Source organism: Aotus nancymaae, unplaced genomic scaffold, assembly GCF_030222135.1.
Source record: "Aotus nancymaae isolate 86718 unplaced genomic scaffold, 86718_ANA_hifiasm-v0.15.2.pri h1tg000009l, whole genome shotgun sequence".
Taxonomy (NCBI): domain Eukaryota; kingdom Metazoa; phylum Chordata; class Mammalia; order Primates; family Aotidae; genus Aotus; species Aotus nancymaae.
In genome coordinates, this window is record NW_026988420.1 from 7078495 (window position 1) to 7095373 (window position 16879).

At 37.1% G+C, this 16879-nt stretch overlaps 2 protein-coding genes across 6 annotated transcripts in view; both read left to right on the forward strand.

The window, feature by feature from the left end:
- Window positions 1–16879, forward strand: part of ZMYM2 (zinc finger MYM-type containing 2) — a 125899-nt gene that overhangs the window by 72104 nt on the left and 36916 nt on the right. For all 5 annotated transcript variants that reach the window (XM_012442020.3, XM_012442015.2, XM_012442005.3 and 2 more), the window contains one exon: window positions 1453–1625. In XM_012442020.3, the coding sequence (XP_012297443.1) occupies window positions 1453–1625 (173 nt within the window). The remainder of the gene's footprint in view (window positions 1–1452; window positions 1626–16879) is intronic.
- Window positions 9425–16766, forward strand: LOC135273848 (protein S100-A11-like). The gene has a single exon (XM_064373524.1). The coding sequence runs from the start codon at window positions 9794–9796 to the stop codon at window positions 10292–10294; it is 501 nt and encodes a 166-aa protein (XP_064229594.1). The 5' UTR covers window positions 9425–9793; the 3' UTR covers window positions 10295–16766.

Consider the following 16879-nt stretch of genomic DNA (forward strand, 5'->3'; position numbering starts at 1 on the left):
TATATGGATTTTACTAAAATGAATAGACAATTAGCAGCAAATAAGTAATTGACATTCAAGAAGATAATTTTCAGTTGGAGGGATTTATAAATTCAGATGGGTAATATAGCACATTAAAAAAGACTGTATTTTTTTCCTGTTAAATGTTGTAGCTTTTGCTTTCTCTTACTGAACCAAGTTCTCTGCTAGAACCTGTCAGAAATAACAAAACACAAAATACCTAGTACTACCATCAAAATCTAGTTAGATAAAGCTAATAAAGGTAAATTAAAAAAATTTTTTTTAGACTGGACACAGTGGCTCACGTGAGCCTCTGATCTCAGCATTATGGGAGGCCAAGGTGGGTGGATCATGAAGTCAGGAAATTGAGACCATCCTGACCAACATGGTGAAACCCCATGTACTAAAAATACAAAAATTAGCTGGGTGTTATGGCAGGCACCTGTAATCCTAGCTACTCAGGAGGCTGAAGCAGGAGAATCACTTGAACCCGAGAGGCAAAGGCTGCAGTGAGCTGAGATTGTGCAAGATTGTGCCACTGTACTCCAGCCTGGGCAACAGAATGAGACTCTGTATCAAAAAAAATAAAACAAAATAAAAAAAATTTAAAATATAGTTTAAGGTAACAGAAAAGAAGTTATAGAATACTACATAAATGATTGCTAAATAAATTATATAGAAAACAATTGTAGTTCATGTTTGCAGACAGGAAATGTCATTTTAAACAAGGTTGATGTGGGCAGCATTTGTGAAAAAGGTATAATTTGAGGTCCTTATGAAAGGATGAATCGGATTTTAGTAGATAACATTATAAGTCATTCTGCTTAGTATAGAGTATTATTTGATCCTCATAGAGATGTTGTAGGTAATCAATAAGATAGACATGTAAATATACTTAAAATAATGCATTTATGTAGTAGAAAAAAGAAATTATTTATTAAAGGACTAGATAACAAAAGTATTTTCTCTGGGCAAGTCAATAAACCTGTTTTATTTCCCTGAAGGTCCATGTAAGATATTAAGCTTGAAACATTAGCTAAAATGCCTACTTAAGTTGAACATCTCTGTAAGTTTACTCAGAGCCTTTCAGTAGTCTGCATTGTTTCTTTTTCTAAAATGCCTATTTGTGGTATATTTACTTTGATACTTAAGATTCTATCTATTTCCTAGGCCCAAGCAAAAGTCTATTTAAATAGAACAAATAAAATAATTCTGAGACATTACTAGATTTTAACATCTTGAAACATTATTTTAACCCACATGTTAGATAATATATTATCTAATAAAATATTCCATATTCTGTTCTAATTTTTATAGGTTGATAGTGATTATAGTAGATTTTATAGTTTTGATCAGGAGAGGAAAAATCTTGACCAGTTAAGATATGTCTCTGCTCAAGAATTCATTTTCATGTCTTTTTTTGTTTTAATATTTAAACCTTATATTTTTCAGGCTGCAAATTATTATACAAACAGGATTTTGCAAGACGTTTAGGACTGAGATGTGTTACTTGCAACTATTGTTCTCAGCTATGTAAGAAGGGAGCAACTAAAGAACTTGATGGTGTTGTGAGAGATTTCTGCAGTGAAGACTGCTGTAAAAAATTTCAGGATTGGTACTACAAGGCGAGTAACTCCACATTTTTATTTTAGCAGCTACTTTAACCAGTCTTAAGAAATGTTGTAGCTGTTACCATTACGAATATGGCAACTCATTTATTTAAAAAATGTACACACTTAAGGCCTAGCTTTGATAATATATTTAAATTGTCTCGTCAATGCTTGTTCTTTATAATTTGAAATAGCATTTTTCTCTCTCTCTCTTTTTGTAACTTAAGCATTACCAAAAGATTAGGATATACCTATATTTTCAGCAATGTAGTTTAACAAAATTAGTTATTTTTAAATTTGTTGTGTCTTTTTATTTCACTAAGTAGAAATTTTGTTGTTGTTGTTGAGATGGAGTGTCTGTTGTCCAGGCTAGAGTGCAGTGGCACGATCTCGGCTTACTGCAACTTCCACCTCCTGGGTTCAGATGATTCTTGTGCCTCAGCCTCCCGAGTAGCTGAGATTACAGGTGTGCGCCACCACGCCTAGCTAATTTTTGTATTTTTAGTAGAGAGGGGCTTTCACCATGTTGGCCAGGTTGGTCTCAAACTCCTGACCTCAGGTGATCCTCCAGCCTCAGCCTCCCAAAATGCTGGGATTACAGGCATGAGCCACTGCACCTGGTTAAATATAAATATTTTTGATAACATTATCAGTGTTGAATGTTAGCAGGTAATTGTTTTGGATACTTGGGATGTATTTTAAAAACATTTTCCTCTTTTTTTGGCTTTTTTGCCTTTTTAATTGTGAGTTTTGGGGGACTTTCAAATTGAAAAGAACACTAAATAGAGACCAGAAACATTTAATTTGAAACTGTAAATGTGTGTACGTGTATGTGTCATATTAAAATCTACTTTAAAAAATTTAACTTTGAAGTTCAGGAGTACATGTGCGGGTTTTTTATATAAATAAATTTGGGCCATGGGGGTTTGTTGTACAGATTATTTTATCACCCAGGTATTAAGCCTAGTACCCATTAGTTATTTTTCTTGATCCTTTCCCTTTCTCACCTTCTACTCTCCCATAGGGCCCAGGGTCTGTTGTTCCTCAGAGTTTGTGTTACCATTTAGCTCCTACTTATAAGTGAGAACATGCAGTATTTGCTTTTCTGTTCCTGTGTTAGTTTGCTAAAGATAATGGCCTCCAGTTCTATCCATGTTCCTGCAGAGGACATGATCTCTTTCTTTTTTATGGCTGTATAGTATTCCATGGTATATATGAATCACATTTTCTTTATCTACTCTACCCTTGGTAGGCATTTAGGTTGACTCCATGTCTTTGAATAGTGCTGCATTGAACATATGTGTACATGTATCTTTATGATAAAATGATTTATATTCCTTTGTGTATATACCCAATAATGGGATTACTGGGTTGAATAGTAGTTCTGTGTTTAGGTCTTTGAGGAATCATCACATTGTTTTCTATAATGGTTGAACATTTATATTCCCACCAACAGCGTATAGGCATTCATTTACTCTGCAACCTCGCCAGCATATTAGTTTTTTATTTTTTAATAATTGCCATTCTGACTGGCGTGAGATGGTATCTCATTGTGGTTTTGATTTGCATTTCTGTAATGATCAATGGTGTTGAGTGGTTTTTTATATGCTTATTGGCCACATGTATGTCTTCTTTTGAAAAGTGTCTGTTTATGTCTTTTGCCCACTTTTTAATGGGGTTGTTTTCTTCTTGTAAATTTATTTAAGTTCCTTACAGATGCTGAGCATTAGACCTTTGTCAGATGCATCGTTTGGAAAATTTTTCTCCCATTCTGTAGGTTGTTTACTCTGTTGATAGTTTCTTTTGCTGTGCAGAAGCTCTTTAATTAAATCCCATTTGTCAGTTTTTGCTTTTGTTGCAGTTGCTTTTGGCATCTTAATCTTAGCTGGTTCCTGTGTCTAGAATGATATTGCCTAAGTTGGCTTCAGGGGTTTTTATAGTTTTGGGTTTTACATTTAAGTCCTTAATCCATCCTGAGCTAATTTTTGTATATGGTGTAAGGAAAGGGGTCCAGTTTCAGTCTTTTCCATATGGTTAGCCAGTTATCCCAGCACCACTTATTGAATAGAGAATCCTTTTCTCATTGCTTTTGTCAGGTTTATTGAAGATCAGATAGTTGTAGGTGTGTGGCCTCATTTCTGGGCTCTCTATTCTGTTCCATTGGTTTATGTGTCTGCTTTTGTACCAGTACCATGCTGTTTTGGTTACTGTGTCCCTGTAGTATAGTGTGAAGTCAGGTAGCATGATGCCTCCAGCTTTGTTCGTTTTGCTTTTTGCTTAGGATTGCCTTGGCTATTTGGGTTCTTTTTCGGTTCCATATTAATTTTAAAATAGTTTTTTTTTGTTTTTTTTTTTGGTTCTGCGAAAAATGTCATTGATAGTTTAATGGGAATAACATTGAATCTGTAAACAGCGTTGGGCAGTATGGCTATGTTAACAGTATTCTTTTTATCCATGAGTATATAAGGTTTTTCCATTTGTTTGTGTCATCTCTGATTTCTTTGAGCAGTATTTTGTAGTTCCCCTTGTAGAGATTTTTCACCTCCCTGATTAGCTGTATTCCTAGGTATTTTATTCATTTTGTGGCAATTTTCAATGAGATTGTGTTTCTGATTTGGCTCTTAGCTTGACTGTTGTTGGTATTTAGAAAAGCTGATGATTTTTGTACATTGATTTTGTATTCTTGCTGAAATTGTTTATCAGCTGAAGGAATTTTTGGGCTGAGTCTGTGGGGTTTTCTGGATATAGAGGATCGTGTCATTTGTGAACAGGGAAAGTTTGACATTATCTCTTCCTATTTGGATGCCCTTTATTTCTTTCTTTTGCCTGGTTGCTCTGGCCAGGACTTCCAATACTGTGTTGAACAGGATTGGTGAGAGAGGACATCCTTGTCTTATGCCAGTTTTCAAGGGGAATGAATGCTTCCAGCTTTTGCCCATGCAGTATGTTCGCTGTGGGTTTGTCCTAGAGAATGAATGCTTCCAGCTTTTGCCCATGCAGTATGTTCACTGTGGGTTTGTCCTAGATGGCTGTTACTATTTTGAAGTATAGTCCTTCAATATCTAGTGTATTGAGAATTTTTAACATGAAGGGATGTTGAATTTTATCGAAAGCCTTTTCTGCATCTATTGAGATAATCATGTGGTTTTTGTCTTTAGTTCTGTTTATGTGATGAATCACATTTATTGATTCACGTTTGTTGAACTAGACTTGCATTCCAAGGATAGAGCCTACTTGATTACGGTGGCTAAGCCTTTTTGATGTACTGCTGGATTTGGTTTGCCAGTATTTTGTTGAGGATTTTGGTATTGATGTTCATCAAGGATATTGGCTTAAAGTTTTCTTTTCTTGTGTCTCTGCCAGGTTTTGGTATCAGGATGATGATGACCTCATAGAATGAGTTAGGGAGGAATTCCCCCTCCTCAATTTTTTAGAATAGTTTCAATAGGAATGGTGCCAGCTCTTCTTTGTACATCTGGTTAAATTGTGTGAATTCATCTAGTCCTGGGTTTGTTTTGGTTGGTAGGCTATTCGGTTTCAGAGCTCATTATTGGTTTGTTCAGGGATTCAATTTCTTTCTGGCTCAGTCTAGGGAGGATCTGTGTGTCTAGGAATTTGTCCATTTCTTCTAGATTTTCTAGTTTATGTGCACAGAAGTGTTCATAATAATCTCTGGTGGTTATTGGTATTTCTGTGGGGTCAGTGGTAATAGCCCCTTTATTGTATTTAATTGTGTTTATTTGGGTCTTCTCTCTTTACTAGTCTAGCTAGCAGTCTATTTTATTAATTTTTCCAAAAAAAAAACACTTGGATTTATTGATCTTTTGAATGATTTTTCATGTCTCAGTCTTCAGTCAGCTCTAATTTTGGTTATTTATTGTCTTCTGCTAGTGTTAGGGTTGGTTTTCTCTTGGTTCTCTAGTTCTTTTAGTTGTGATGTTAGGTTGTTAAATTGAGATCTTTCTAACTTTTTGATGCGGGCATTTAGTACTATAGATTTCCCTCTCAACACTGTCTTAGCTGTGTATGGGAAATTCTGGTATGTTGTATCTTTGTTCTTATTGGTTTCAAAGAATTAACTGGTTAATCTCATTATTTACCCGAAAGTTGTTCAGGAACAGGTTATTCAATTTCCATGTAATTGTATGGTTTTAAGTGCATTTTTAGTTTTGACTTCTAATTTAATTGTGCTGTGATCCAAGAGACTTTTTGTTATGATTTCAGTCCTTTTACATTTGCTGAGGAGTGTTTGATATGTGATTGATTTTAAGAGTATGTGCCATGTGACAGTGAGAAGAATGTATATTCTGTTGTTTTGGGGTATCCGTTTGATTTTATGCTGAGTTCAGGTCCTGAATATCTTTATTTTCTGCCTCAGTGATCTGTCTGATACTGTCATTGGGGCATTGTCTCTTTGTAGGTCTCTAAGAACTTCCTTTATGAATTTGGGTCCTCCTGTGTTGGGTGCATTTATATTAAGGATAGTTAGGTTTGATGGTTGAATTGAACCCCTTACCATTATGTAATGACCTTCTTTGTCTTTTTTGATCTTTGTTTGTTTAAAGTCTGTTTTGTCTGAGGCAACCCCTGCTTTTCTCTGTTTTCCATTTGCTTGGTAGATTTTTCTCCATCTTTTTATTCTGAGCCTATGTGTATCATTGCATGTGAGATGAGTCTCTTGAGGACAGCATACTAATGGATTTTGTTTCTTTATCCAGCTTGCCACTGTGTGCCTTTTAATTGGGGCATTTAGCCCATTTATATTTAAGGTTAGTATTGATATGTGTGGGTTTGATCCTGTCATCATGATGTTAGCTGGTTATTTTGCAGACTTGTTTATCTGGTTGCTTTATAGTGTCACTGGTCTGTGTGCTTAAATGTGTTTTTGTAGTGGTTGGTAATGGTCTTTCCCTTCCATATTTAGTGCTTCTTTTAAGAGCTCTTGTAAGGCAGGTCTAGTGGTAACATTCCCTCAGATTTTGCTTGCCTGAAAAGGATCTTATTTCTCCTTTACTTATGAAGCTTAGTTTGGTGGCATACGAAATTCTGGTTGGCAAGTGGCACAGTGTTAAAATAAATTTTAAAAAAGTAATGTTGAATATTGGCCCCCAATCTCTTCTGGCTTGTAGGGTTTCTGCTGAGACATCTGCTGTTAATCTGATACTGAGTTTCCCTTTGTAGGTGACCTGACCTTTCTCTCTAACTACCTTTTAACATTTTTTCTTTCATTTCATTTCAATCTTGGAGTATCTGATGATTATGTGTCTTGAGAATGGTCTTTTTAATGAGGTATCATACTGGGGTTCTCTACATTTCTTGAATTTGAATGTTGGCCTCTCTAGCTATGTTGGGGAAGTTCTCATGGATGATATCTAGAAATAAAGTTTTCCAAGTTGCTTACACTCTCCCTGTCTCTTATAGGGACACCGATGAGTTGTAGATTTGGTCTCTTTACATAATCCCATATTTCCTGGAGGTTTCGTTCATTCCTTTTTATCCTTTTTCTCTGTATTCTTGTCTATCTTATTTCATAAGGCAGTATACAAGCTCTGAGAGTCTTTCTTCAGCTTGGTCCATTCTGCTATTAATACTTGTGATTGCCTTATGAAATTCTTATAGTGTGTTTTCCAGCTCTACCACATAAGTTACGTTCTTTCATATACTGGGTATTTTGTCTGTAAGCTCCTGCATTGTTGCTTGGATTGAGTTTCAGTGTGTTCCTGCTTCTCAGTGATCTTCATTCCCATCTGTAGTCTGAATTCTATTTCTGTTATTTCTGCCATCTCAGCCTGATTCAGAACCTTACTTGAGAAGTAGTACAATCATTTGGAGGAAAGAAGGCACTCTGACTTTTTGAGTTGCCAGGGTTCTTGTGCTGGTTCTTTCTCATCTTTGTGTGCTTAGATTCCTTTAACCTTTGAAGTTGTTGACCTTTGCCTATTTTTTTTTGAGACAGGGTCTTGCTCTGTTGCCCAGGCTGGAATGCAGTGGCATAGTCTTGGTTCACTGCAGCCTCTGCCTCCTGGGTTCAAATGATTCTCCTACCTCAGCTTCCTGAGTAGCTGGTACAGAATTACAGGTACATGCCATGACTCCCAGCTCATTTTTGTATTTTCTGTAGAGTTGTTGTTTCACCATGTTAGCCAAGCTGGTCTCGAACTCCTGACCTCAAGTGATCCACCTGCCTCCACCTCCCAAAGTGCTGAATTACAGATGTGAACCACTGTGCCTGGCCAGTTTTTCTTTTTTTCTTTTGTCCTATTTGATGACCTTGAGGGTTTACTTGTAGTATATGGTGGATTCAGCTAAGTGACTTTGTTTCTGAAAGATTTTAAGGGACCATAGCTCAGCTCCCAACTCCTGGACTGTGTGCTTTAACTCTGGGGTACTTATATCAGTCTCAACTTTGCTCTCTGTCTCCTGGAGCTTAGGTATCCACTGCACTGGGGAGACTGACATGTTTGGGGCTGCTGGTCACTACACTCGATGGATGGTGTCAGTCAAAGCATTTGGTAGTGCAGTGACAGTGGGATCCATCTTCGTTGGCATGTGTCAGCAGCAGTGGCAGCATGGCGGGTTGCACACTAGTTGGCTGTGGCAGGGTGCTAGTGGGTGCTGAGGTGCCTGCCTCCCAGCCTGCCTTTGCCACAAAGGCAATGTGGCTAGGGGATGGAGTGGGGAGCCTCTGTCTGCTATTGTACCTGTGGTTGCACTGGTGGTGGTGGTGGCAGGGCAGTGGCAGATGCAGGTCTTTGTGCATTCTCAGGGGGCTCTTGGTCACTCAGGGAGATAGTGTCTGTTGTTCTCCATTCCTAGTTTTGTTCTGGGCAGTGTTGGTGCAAGGGCCAGGTGCTGGTGGGGGCGGGCTGACTGCTAAGGCTCAAACTGCAGTGTTGTTGGTGGGGCAAGATGGGGGCGAAGCATACTGCTGCTTCATGAGTGGCAGGGCCGGATGTGCACATACATGTGGGTGCTGATTTGGTGAGGCAAGCAAAACCTGCCTGCACATGGCAGAGTGATGTGGTGAGTATCTGTGGGCCCCAGGGGAAGCTGCAGTGTGGGGAGGGAGTGGGCGGCACTGCTGCTGTGTGTCTGTGGGGGCCACCCTACTGGAACTCCCCAGTGGTCAAGTTCAGTCTACCAGGGTAGAAACTATGATGAGGGCTCCCAGGACACTCGAAGCTGCCCTGAAAGCAGGTACTGCCAGGTGGGACCCTGCAAGAGGCCAGCAGACTAAGGGCTGCTCAGGTCAGACCGGTCTCTTCTTATGGGCAGTATCTCTGTAGAGTTCAGGTCTGACAGTTCCCCTAGGGTTAAAGTCTCCTATGGGAGCAAGTTGATTCTAGGTGGATGGTCATCCCTGGCCATGCTCCACTACAGAGGCTCCTCCACATCAGCTGGCTTGCTGTGCCTACAACTTCTCTAAGCAGCTCTCCCTGCCAACTCAAGTGTCCCTGCTGGTTTAGGAGTTTCCTCCTGCTGAGATTCCAGAGGCTTGTGGCCAGAGCAGGTTGCTTTCTGCCAGTTTAACTAACCTGTTCCCTGAGCATACTGGGAGCCAAGAATAAGTCCCAGTGTGTGATAGCCCCATACAGTGTTCCCAGATTCCTCCTCCTTCAGCCAAGCTTTTCTCTGTCTTCCCTCCTTCACTCTTGGTGCCTTCCCTCCGAAGACCTGTTAAGAGTGCACCAATATTCTCAGTCCAGGGCAGCTCTTCTACCTGGCTGTGTCTAGTCAGTCATCTTGTCCCAATATCTACTTTTATAAAGTCAGTCTCTTTTTACACATTGTATTAATTTTTTCCTAGATAAGAAAATGAGTATAAATTTTGACCGTGGGTAGTCAGAAAAATTACAAGAAGAGCATTAATTCCTATGTTGATAACATGGAAAACCGTCTCAATGCTGAAACTTCATTGTGGAAACAGTTGTAAAGCATATGAAGACAGGCCAGGAGCCGTGGCTCATGCCTGTAATTCCAGCACTTTGGGAGGCTGAGGCGGGTGGATCACTTGAGTTCAGGAGTTCAAGACCAGCCTGGGAAACATGATATAAAACCCCATCTCTACTAAAAATATAAAAATTAGCCATGCATGGTGGCACGCACCTGTGATCCTAGCTACTAGGGAGGCTGAGGCAGGAAAATCACTTGAACCCACCAGGTGCAGGTTGCAGTGAGCTGAGATGGCGCTACTGCACTCTGGCCTAGGCAACAGAGCGAGACTCCGTGTCAAAAAAAAAAAGCATGTCAAGACAGACATCATTATGACTTCAAAATTGTTAAGACCTCTAAAGAAACAAATAACAAAGAGAGCTCTCAGCGCTGCTCCCAGCCACAGCCTCCCGCGCGCCTTGCTCAGCTCCAACATGGCAAAAATCTCCAGCCCTACAGAGACTGAGCAGTGCATCGAGTCACTGATTGCTGTTTTCCAGAAGTATGCTGGAAAAGATGGTTATAACTACACTCTATCCAAGACGGAGTTCCTGAGCTTCATGAATACAGAACTGGCTGCCTTCACAAAGAACCAGAAGGACCCCGGTGTCCTTGACTGCATGATGAAGAAACTGGACACAAACAGTGATGGGCAGCTAGATTTCTCAGAATTTCTTAATCTGATTGGTGGCCTAGCTATGGCTTGCCATGACTCCTTCCTCAAGGCTGTCCCTTCCCAGAAGCGGACCTGAGGACCCCTTAGGCCTGGCCTTCAAATCCACCCCATTTCCTTCCAGCCTTACTGTCATCATCTCCACAGCCCACACATTACCCCTTGAGCCCAGCACACCAGCCACCTCATGCAGGCCCCACCTGTGGATAGTAATAAAACAATGTCACTTTTTTAAAACATGAAAAAAAAAAAAAAGAAATAACAAAATATTGAATATGGAGAACAATATTTAGTTTACTTTAACAAGGTGATTGGTATTAAAATGATACTACTTGGAGAATTGCAGGAGTTCTTGGTGCAGTTCTTTAATATCTACAGTTCACCGTGTTAACTAGCATTTTGTAAATAAAAAGAGGAAAATGCTTTCCAAGTTGTTAAGAGCTGTAAAGTAATCGAGACTGAGTTTTGGTGTAATTTAAAAAAGATTATTTTATTACTTTACTGTTGCTTCTATATGATGTAAACTTTAAAAATTAAGGCTCAAATTTTAGAAATACACAGAGGACAAACATACACTCTAAAACGTGTTCTTTTCAGTCTAAACCAACATTTTGTAGATAGTAGTGTTTTTGAGAAATCACTCAGAAAGTCTTTTTTTTTTTCTTCCACAAAAGCACTTTTTATTTGAGGCAAAGAGAAGTCTTGCTGAAAGGATTACATTTCCAAGTAGTCAAAACTCAGCTGTTGGTGGCACCATTTTGACCTGGCAGATTTTGCTTCTCTTTGGTCAGAAAAGGGTATTCAGGTTGTACTTTCCCCAGTGGGGCAAAGAGAAGGACATAGCAAACTGGAAGAGACTTCTACTGACAGGTCTCGTCACTTCAGCAGCTTGAAATGCTTGATTTTAGTTTAGCACATACAAGTGCACTTTTATCCCCATTGTTTAGGAGGTTTTATTTTTAAAATTTTGTTTTGGATAATCTCAAAACAATAAAGGCATTTAGTTAGTACAGATTTGGAAATCTCGTTTTATTTGTATGCCTGTTTTCATTGTTTATCTTATTGAGACAGAAGTTGTTACCATGTGATGATGATTTTTCTGTTATTATTTTACTGTACAAATATCTGCCTAATTGTAAAATTATGAATATAAAATTTTAATATCTTATAATCTTTCTTGGAGGATTTTGTTGTTCACAGCACATACTGAATGTATCTCTGTGTTCGGCTTCTTTCTTTGAATGAATGATTTCCCAGCTTTAAAAAAATATTACTGGGGCTGGGTGCAGTGGCTCATGCTTGTAATCCCAGCACTTTGGGAGAATGAGATGGAAGAATCACTTCAGGCCAGAAGTTCAAGACCAGCCTGGGGAACATAGTGAGAGCCCATCTCTGCAAAAAACTTAAAAATTAGCCAGGTGTGATGGCATGCCCCTATTGTCTCAGATTCTCAGCAGGCTGAGGCAAGAGAATTCCTTGAGCCCAGGAGTTTGAGGCTATAGTGAGCTATGATTATGCCACTGCACTCAAGCCTGGGTGACAGAGCCCTGCTCAAAAAGAAAAAAATTACTGAGAGTGTGGCTCATGTCTTTAATCTCAGCTTTTTGGGAAGCTGAAGTGAGAGAGTTGTTTAAAGTTGGGAGTTCTAGTCCAGTCTGGGCAATGTAGCGAGACCCCATCTCTACAAAAAATAATAAAAAATTAGCAAGGCATGGTGGTGCATGCCTGTAGTTCTGGCTGCTTAGGAGGCTGAAGTGGAAGGATCCCTTGAGCTCAGAAGTTTTAGGTGGCACTGAGCGATCACACCACTGCACTCCGGCCTGGGAGACAGAGTAAGACTTGTCTCTAAATTTTTTTAAAAGTATATTTTTTTACATATGTATTATATAAATTATAATATATAAATTAAAATAGAGAAGTTTGGGGTTTGTTTCCCGTTTTTTGGGAAGCAAAGATATGCTCTGTGGCAAAAAATGGTATTGTAGATGTTGTCATGTGTTTCACTTTGCTACTTATTTTAAAAGATAGTTATTTCTGTTTTCATTTATGCAGAATTTAGTGATGAAGATCTAATGAAGCAGTGCATTTCAGAATTTGCAAGAAATACATTAGTCAAATACCAAGTTACAGTCATCTAGTTACGTTTAATGTCAGTATTCTGTGTCTTAAATACATTATATATTCCTTCCTTGTCTTATTTTAAACAGATCTTTGTATAAGATACGTAATAGCTTATTATATATTATACTAATCTGAGGAATAAAGAGTGTTTTTGTTACATGGTAAAAATTTGTAAAGCAAATAGCAATGCTGATTTTTCTATATACTCAGTATGGCACACAATCTTTGAAGTGTGAAGAGTTGTCTCTCTTCATTCATCCTCGGCTTTTTAACATGCAACCATTATTGTAATCAAATAGTAACTTTATTCTCTGTGCTTTCTACTTGAGTCAGACTGTATTTTCTTATACCCCCTGCCCCATGCATCCTTTCCATTAACTGTTGCCATGATACCGTCTTGAAAATGTGGTAAATTAACTATGGGTTTTTTTGACCCCACTTTTGTGGTTTATCTTTTTTATTTAAATACTCAAAAGTTTATATATTAGTGCATTAAAACCTCTGACCCTTACAAATCAATCCAACTTAACCAGAAAAATAAGTTTCAAGCCAAAGAAAAAAAAGTGCTTCATCCAAGAAACTTAAAAATCAACAGCTAGCCAATCTGGCTATTATTTAATGTTTAGCCATGAACATTTCCTACTTAAACAGTAGTACACACACATTGTGTTTTTACCTTCTGTTATCTTTGCACTTTAGATTGAGAGATTACTACCTATAGTATAACTTTTAATTTTTATTTATTTAAGTTTATGCTTTAAAATTTTGTTGGCCTGGTGCGGTGGCTCACGCCTATAATCCCAGCACTTTGGGAGGCCAAGGCAGGCGGGTCACAAGATCAGGAGTTCAAGACCAGCCTGGCCAACATGGTGAAACCCTGTCTCTACTAAAAATACAAAAATTAGCTGGGCATGGTGGTGTGTGCCTGTAATCCCAGCTACTCGGGAGGCCGAGGCAGGAGAATTGCTTGAATCAGGAGGAAGCGGAGGTTGCAGTGAGTGGAGATTGTGCCACTGCACTCCAGCCTGGGCTACGGAGCGAGACTCCGTCTTGCACACACAAAAAATTGTTTACTTGGCAAGACACTGAATGAGCTGTGCTTTCTGGTCTATATTTTGGTTTGCTTCTAGATTTAAAATAGAGATTTATTAAATTCTGCCTCTTCTAAATTGGAATAAGAAATCTGTGATATCATGCATGCAACCAAAAAATGCTGAAAATAAAATTAATGTATTTTTCTTCTCCCAGATACCTTTTTAAAATGAAGTAGATTTTACTTTTCCGTAAGTAAATGTTTCCAGGCATAACGTAAAACAGATAGTTCTTTCGATGCGTGTAAGTTTAAAGGTTTTTAAAGAAAAAGGATTTAGTATTATAATGCAGTAATAGCTAGAAGATGTTTGATAAATGGTAAAGATAATATTTCAAAAGGTCCACTGTTTTCCAACAGTATGTCACAGGTCTTCTTAATAGACCTAAACTTTTCTTAAACTGTATTACTTCCAATTGCAGTTTTTTTAACATAGTCTTTGATTTGTTTTCCAAACAAGTACTGAATGGTGGCAATATTAAATTAATACAAATGCTGTGTAATAATTTTAACAGTATGATTTATGTGCTTTAAATTAATATTAGACTCATAATTTTTCTTTATAAACAGTTGTATCAATTTTTTTAAATTGTTTTTGAAATTTTAGGAAAAGAATATTTAATATTCTTGCTTTAAATATATATTTTTGGTCACTAGAGAATTCCTGTGCTTTGCATAGTACCCAAACCTTTTATCACTGCATTTTTTTTTTTTAAATTTGTAGTGAATCACTCCATTGTGCTCAGAAAGCTGTATTGGGAAGTCATAAAGGATTACTGTTTAAAATGTCTATAAAATGCCCCTATCTTTTTCATATTCATAGTTCTCCCCTGGAAAATTAGGTTTGTTTGGTGAAATAGGGAACAAATGGATAGGAAAGTTAAAAACTATGTATATATCAACCAAAAAAGAAAAGTTGAAACCATCCAAGGAATGGACTGGGTCAGGATAGGCTGAATGACCTTTTGTGAGTTATTGAAAATGAAATTCCGGTTTAGCTGATAGGTTAAATTAAAGTTTTTGAATCAGAGTTTAGTGCCTGGCTGTTGCTTAGATTTGTTTGAACCTGTGACTTGTTTTGTCTTTGCTCCCCCTTAGTTTTGCTATCCTTGGTTTCACAGTGACAAGAAAACCACAAAATAGATGATGTAGCATTTTTAAAACCAGAGACTTATGTCCCATTTATTTTATTTTTTATGATGTCTTAATAATTCTTTTTTGCAAATGGCTAGGGAGTGCGGCTTGGAGTGGAGTTGTGTTGGTGTTGGTAAGGAATGATGGTCATTAATGATCTTTTTATATTGGCCATTATATTTTAGCTGAATTCCAAACACTTTACTAGAAGTTTGCATGCGTGGATGTAAAAGAAACAAAAGTTCACAACCTCCAACATTTTGATTATGGCATTAAACTTGGATTATTAGTATAGAGTTCTCACTTACTATTTTTTCAGCCTGAAAAAATACATACCTGTTTTGTTTACGTTTGTAAATTGGTATTAACCTTGCCCCTTTTTTCTTTGGGTAGAGGGAAATTACCTAAATTTGTTTCGAACCTTTAAAAGAAGGGAGCTTTAAGTATTGATTTTACTAAAACCAAGTGTCTGTAGAATGAAGAAGTGATTCCATTGTTCAAATTATTTGAGTGAGGGGCTGCGGTGGCTCATGACAGTTGTCCTGGTGCTTGAGGAGCTGAGGCTATGCGTTCGAGGCCAACCAACCTGGGCAACATAAGAATCTCTCATTCATTAAAAAAAAAAAAAATTATTTGGGTGAAATGTGTTTGATTTTATGCCCTTGGCCTTCCAAATGGAAATACTACTGTATATTACAAAGTCAGCGTAGTACATGTAATGATATGAATTAATACAATTTTCTGTTTTAAATATTAAATTGAGAAATCTTTCTTGCAGCATTTTATTTGTATTGTGTTAGGATATTTATTCTCTACTCATTTATAGTAACTTATTTTGTCTTCATTGCTTAGTGTACAGGATAAAGCCTAGGTGTTGACTTGGTTGTCTACCTTTTGAATCCTGTCTCTGCATTTTTAATATTTGACCTTAGTCAAGTCATTTAATCTTTTTAGACCTTAGTTTGCAGTACCCATTTTGCAGGTCTGTTGTGAAGATTTATAGAGAGTAGATACAATGGGTTTGGCTTTTATTTCAGGTTCTCAGTGAACAAGGTAGTCTACTTTTGCTTTGTTCTTGCACTGTTCAGAATCAGTGAATAAAGTATTAAGCTTCCATTTTCGTCCTTTATGTTTTTTTCTTTTCTTTGAGTATGAATTATAAAAAGGGAAAAAGAAATTGAAAGAAAGGAAAGAAACCCTGGAACAATTCTATGGTTATTTTGAAGAATAGTCTTGCTGGTGAGAATGTAACAAAGGGACTTATTTTTATTATTGAGTGAAAATAAGAATTTGGTTGATATTAAGTGCCACTTTTACTGAGATGAATCACATAATACCATCAGCTGTATAAAATTTGGATTCACAAGTTTTTGGACAAGAGTTAGGATATTGGCATCACTTAGTCATAATTTGTACTATAAATCTTCATTCATTTAACATTTATTCAGCAGGAGAAATACCTGACCTGGAGAAAAAAAAGAGCCTGTGTTCTAACCTTGGGGTATGTTTGTTATATAAGACCTGTTTATCAACACAATCATTTATTAATATTCCTGACCAGAAGTTTTGACGTATTTGTAGAATTCCTGTTGAAATATACAGTGAGAGATTTAAAAATCCACAATATAAAACTCTAGATTAGAGTAATAAAGGAAAAGCCATAGCCATAATTATTATTAACTGCAAAGTACTTAACAGTTACTACTTTATCGAAGTTTCAAAGCTGTTAAGCCAAATGGTAATCAAAAAAAAAATAGTAGTTTATTTCTAGATCAGAAATTTAATTATGAAAAGAACTGTATTTGAAATTATATCTTTTTTTTTGTTTTGAAAATACAGCATTTATATTTTTGGTGCACTCATTGGTCAACATGTTAATAAATAGTGAAAATGGGCAAAATCTAGGGAAATTAAGATACCTGAAAAACAAAAATCTGTTTTAAGATTATTGATTCACTAAAATAAAGTATAGTTCTATGAATTTTAGTTTGTTTTTCTTGTATCTTTTTTGGTATTGCAAGTTAAGTTGTGGATCCATTGGGCTGATTTTTTTCCTAGATATGGGTCAAATTGCTTGTCTTATAGATATATTGGCTTTCAGAAAATTTAAACATTGAGTGTTTTAAAACATGAACTCAAAGTTCTTGTTATTAAAATTAAATAAATGTATTAAAACTTTTCAGATTTATATTAAGCTGTTGAAAAACTGAAATATTTCAAGTTAACATCCATAAATTTGCCATCATAAGAGCTTGCTTCAAAATTACTTTTGTCTTGTACAGCTAACCTGGGAAATCTGTTCATTACTCATAATGTTCA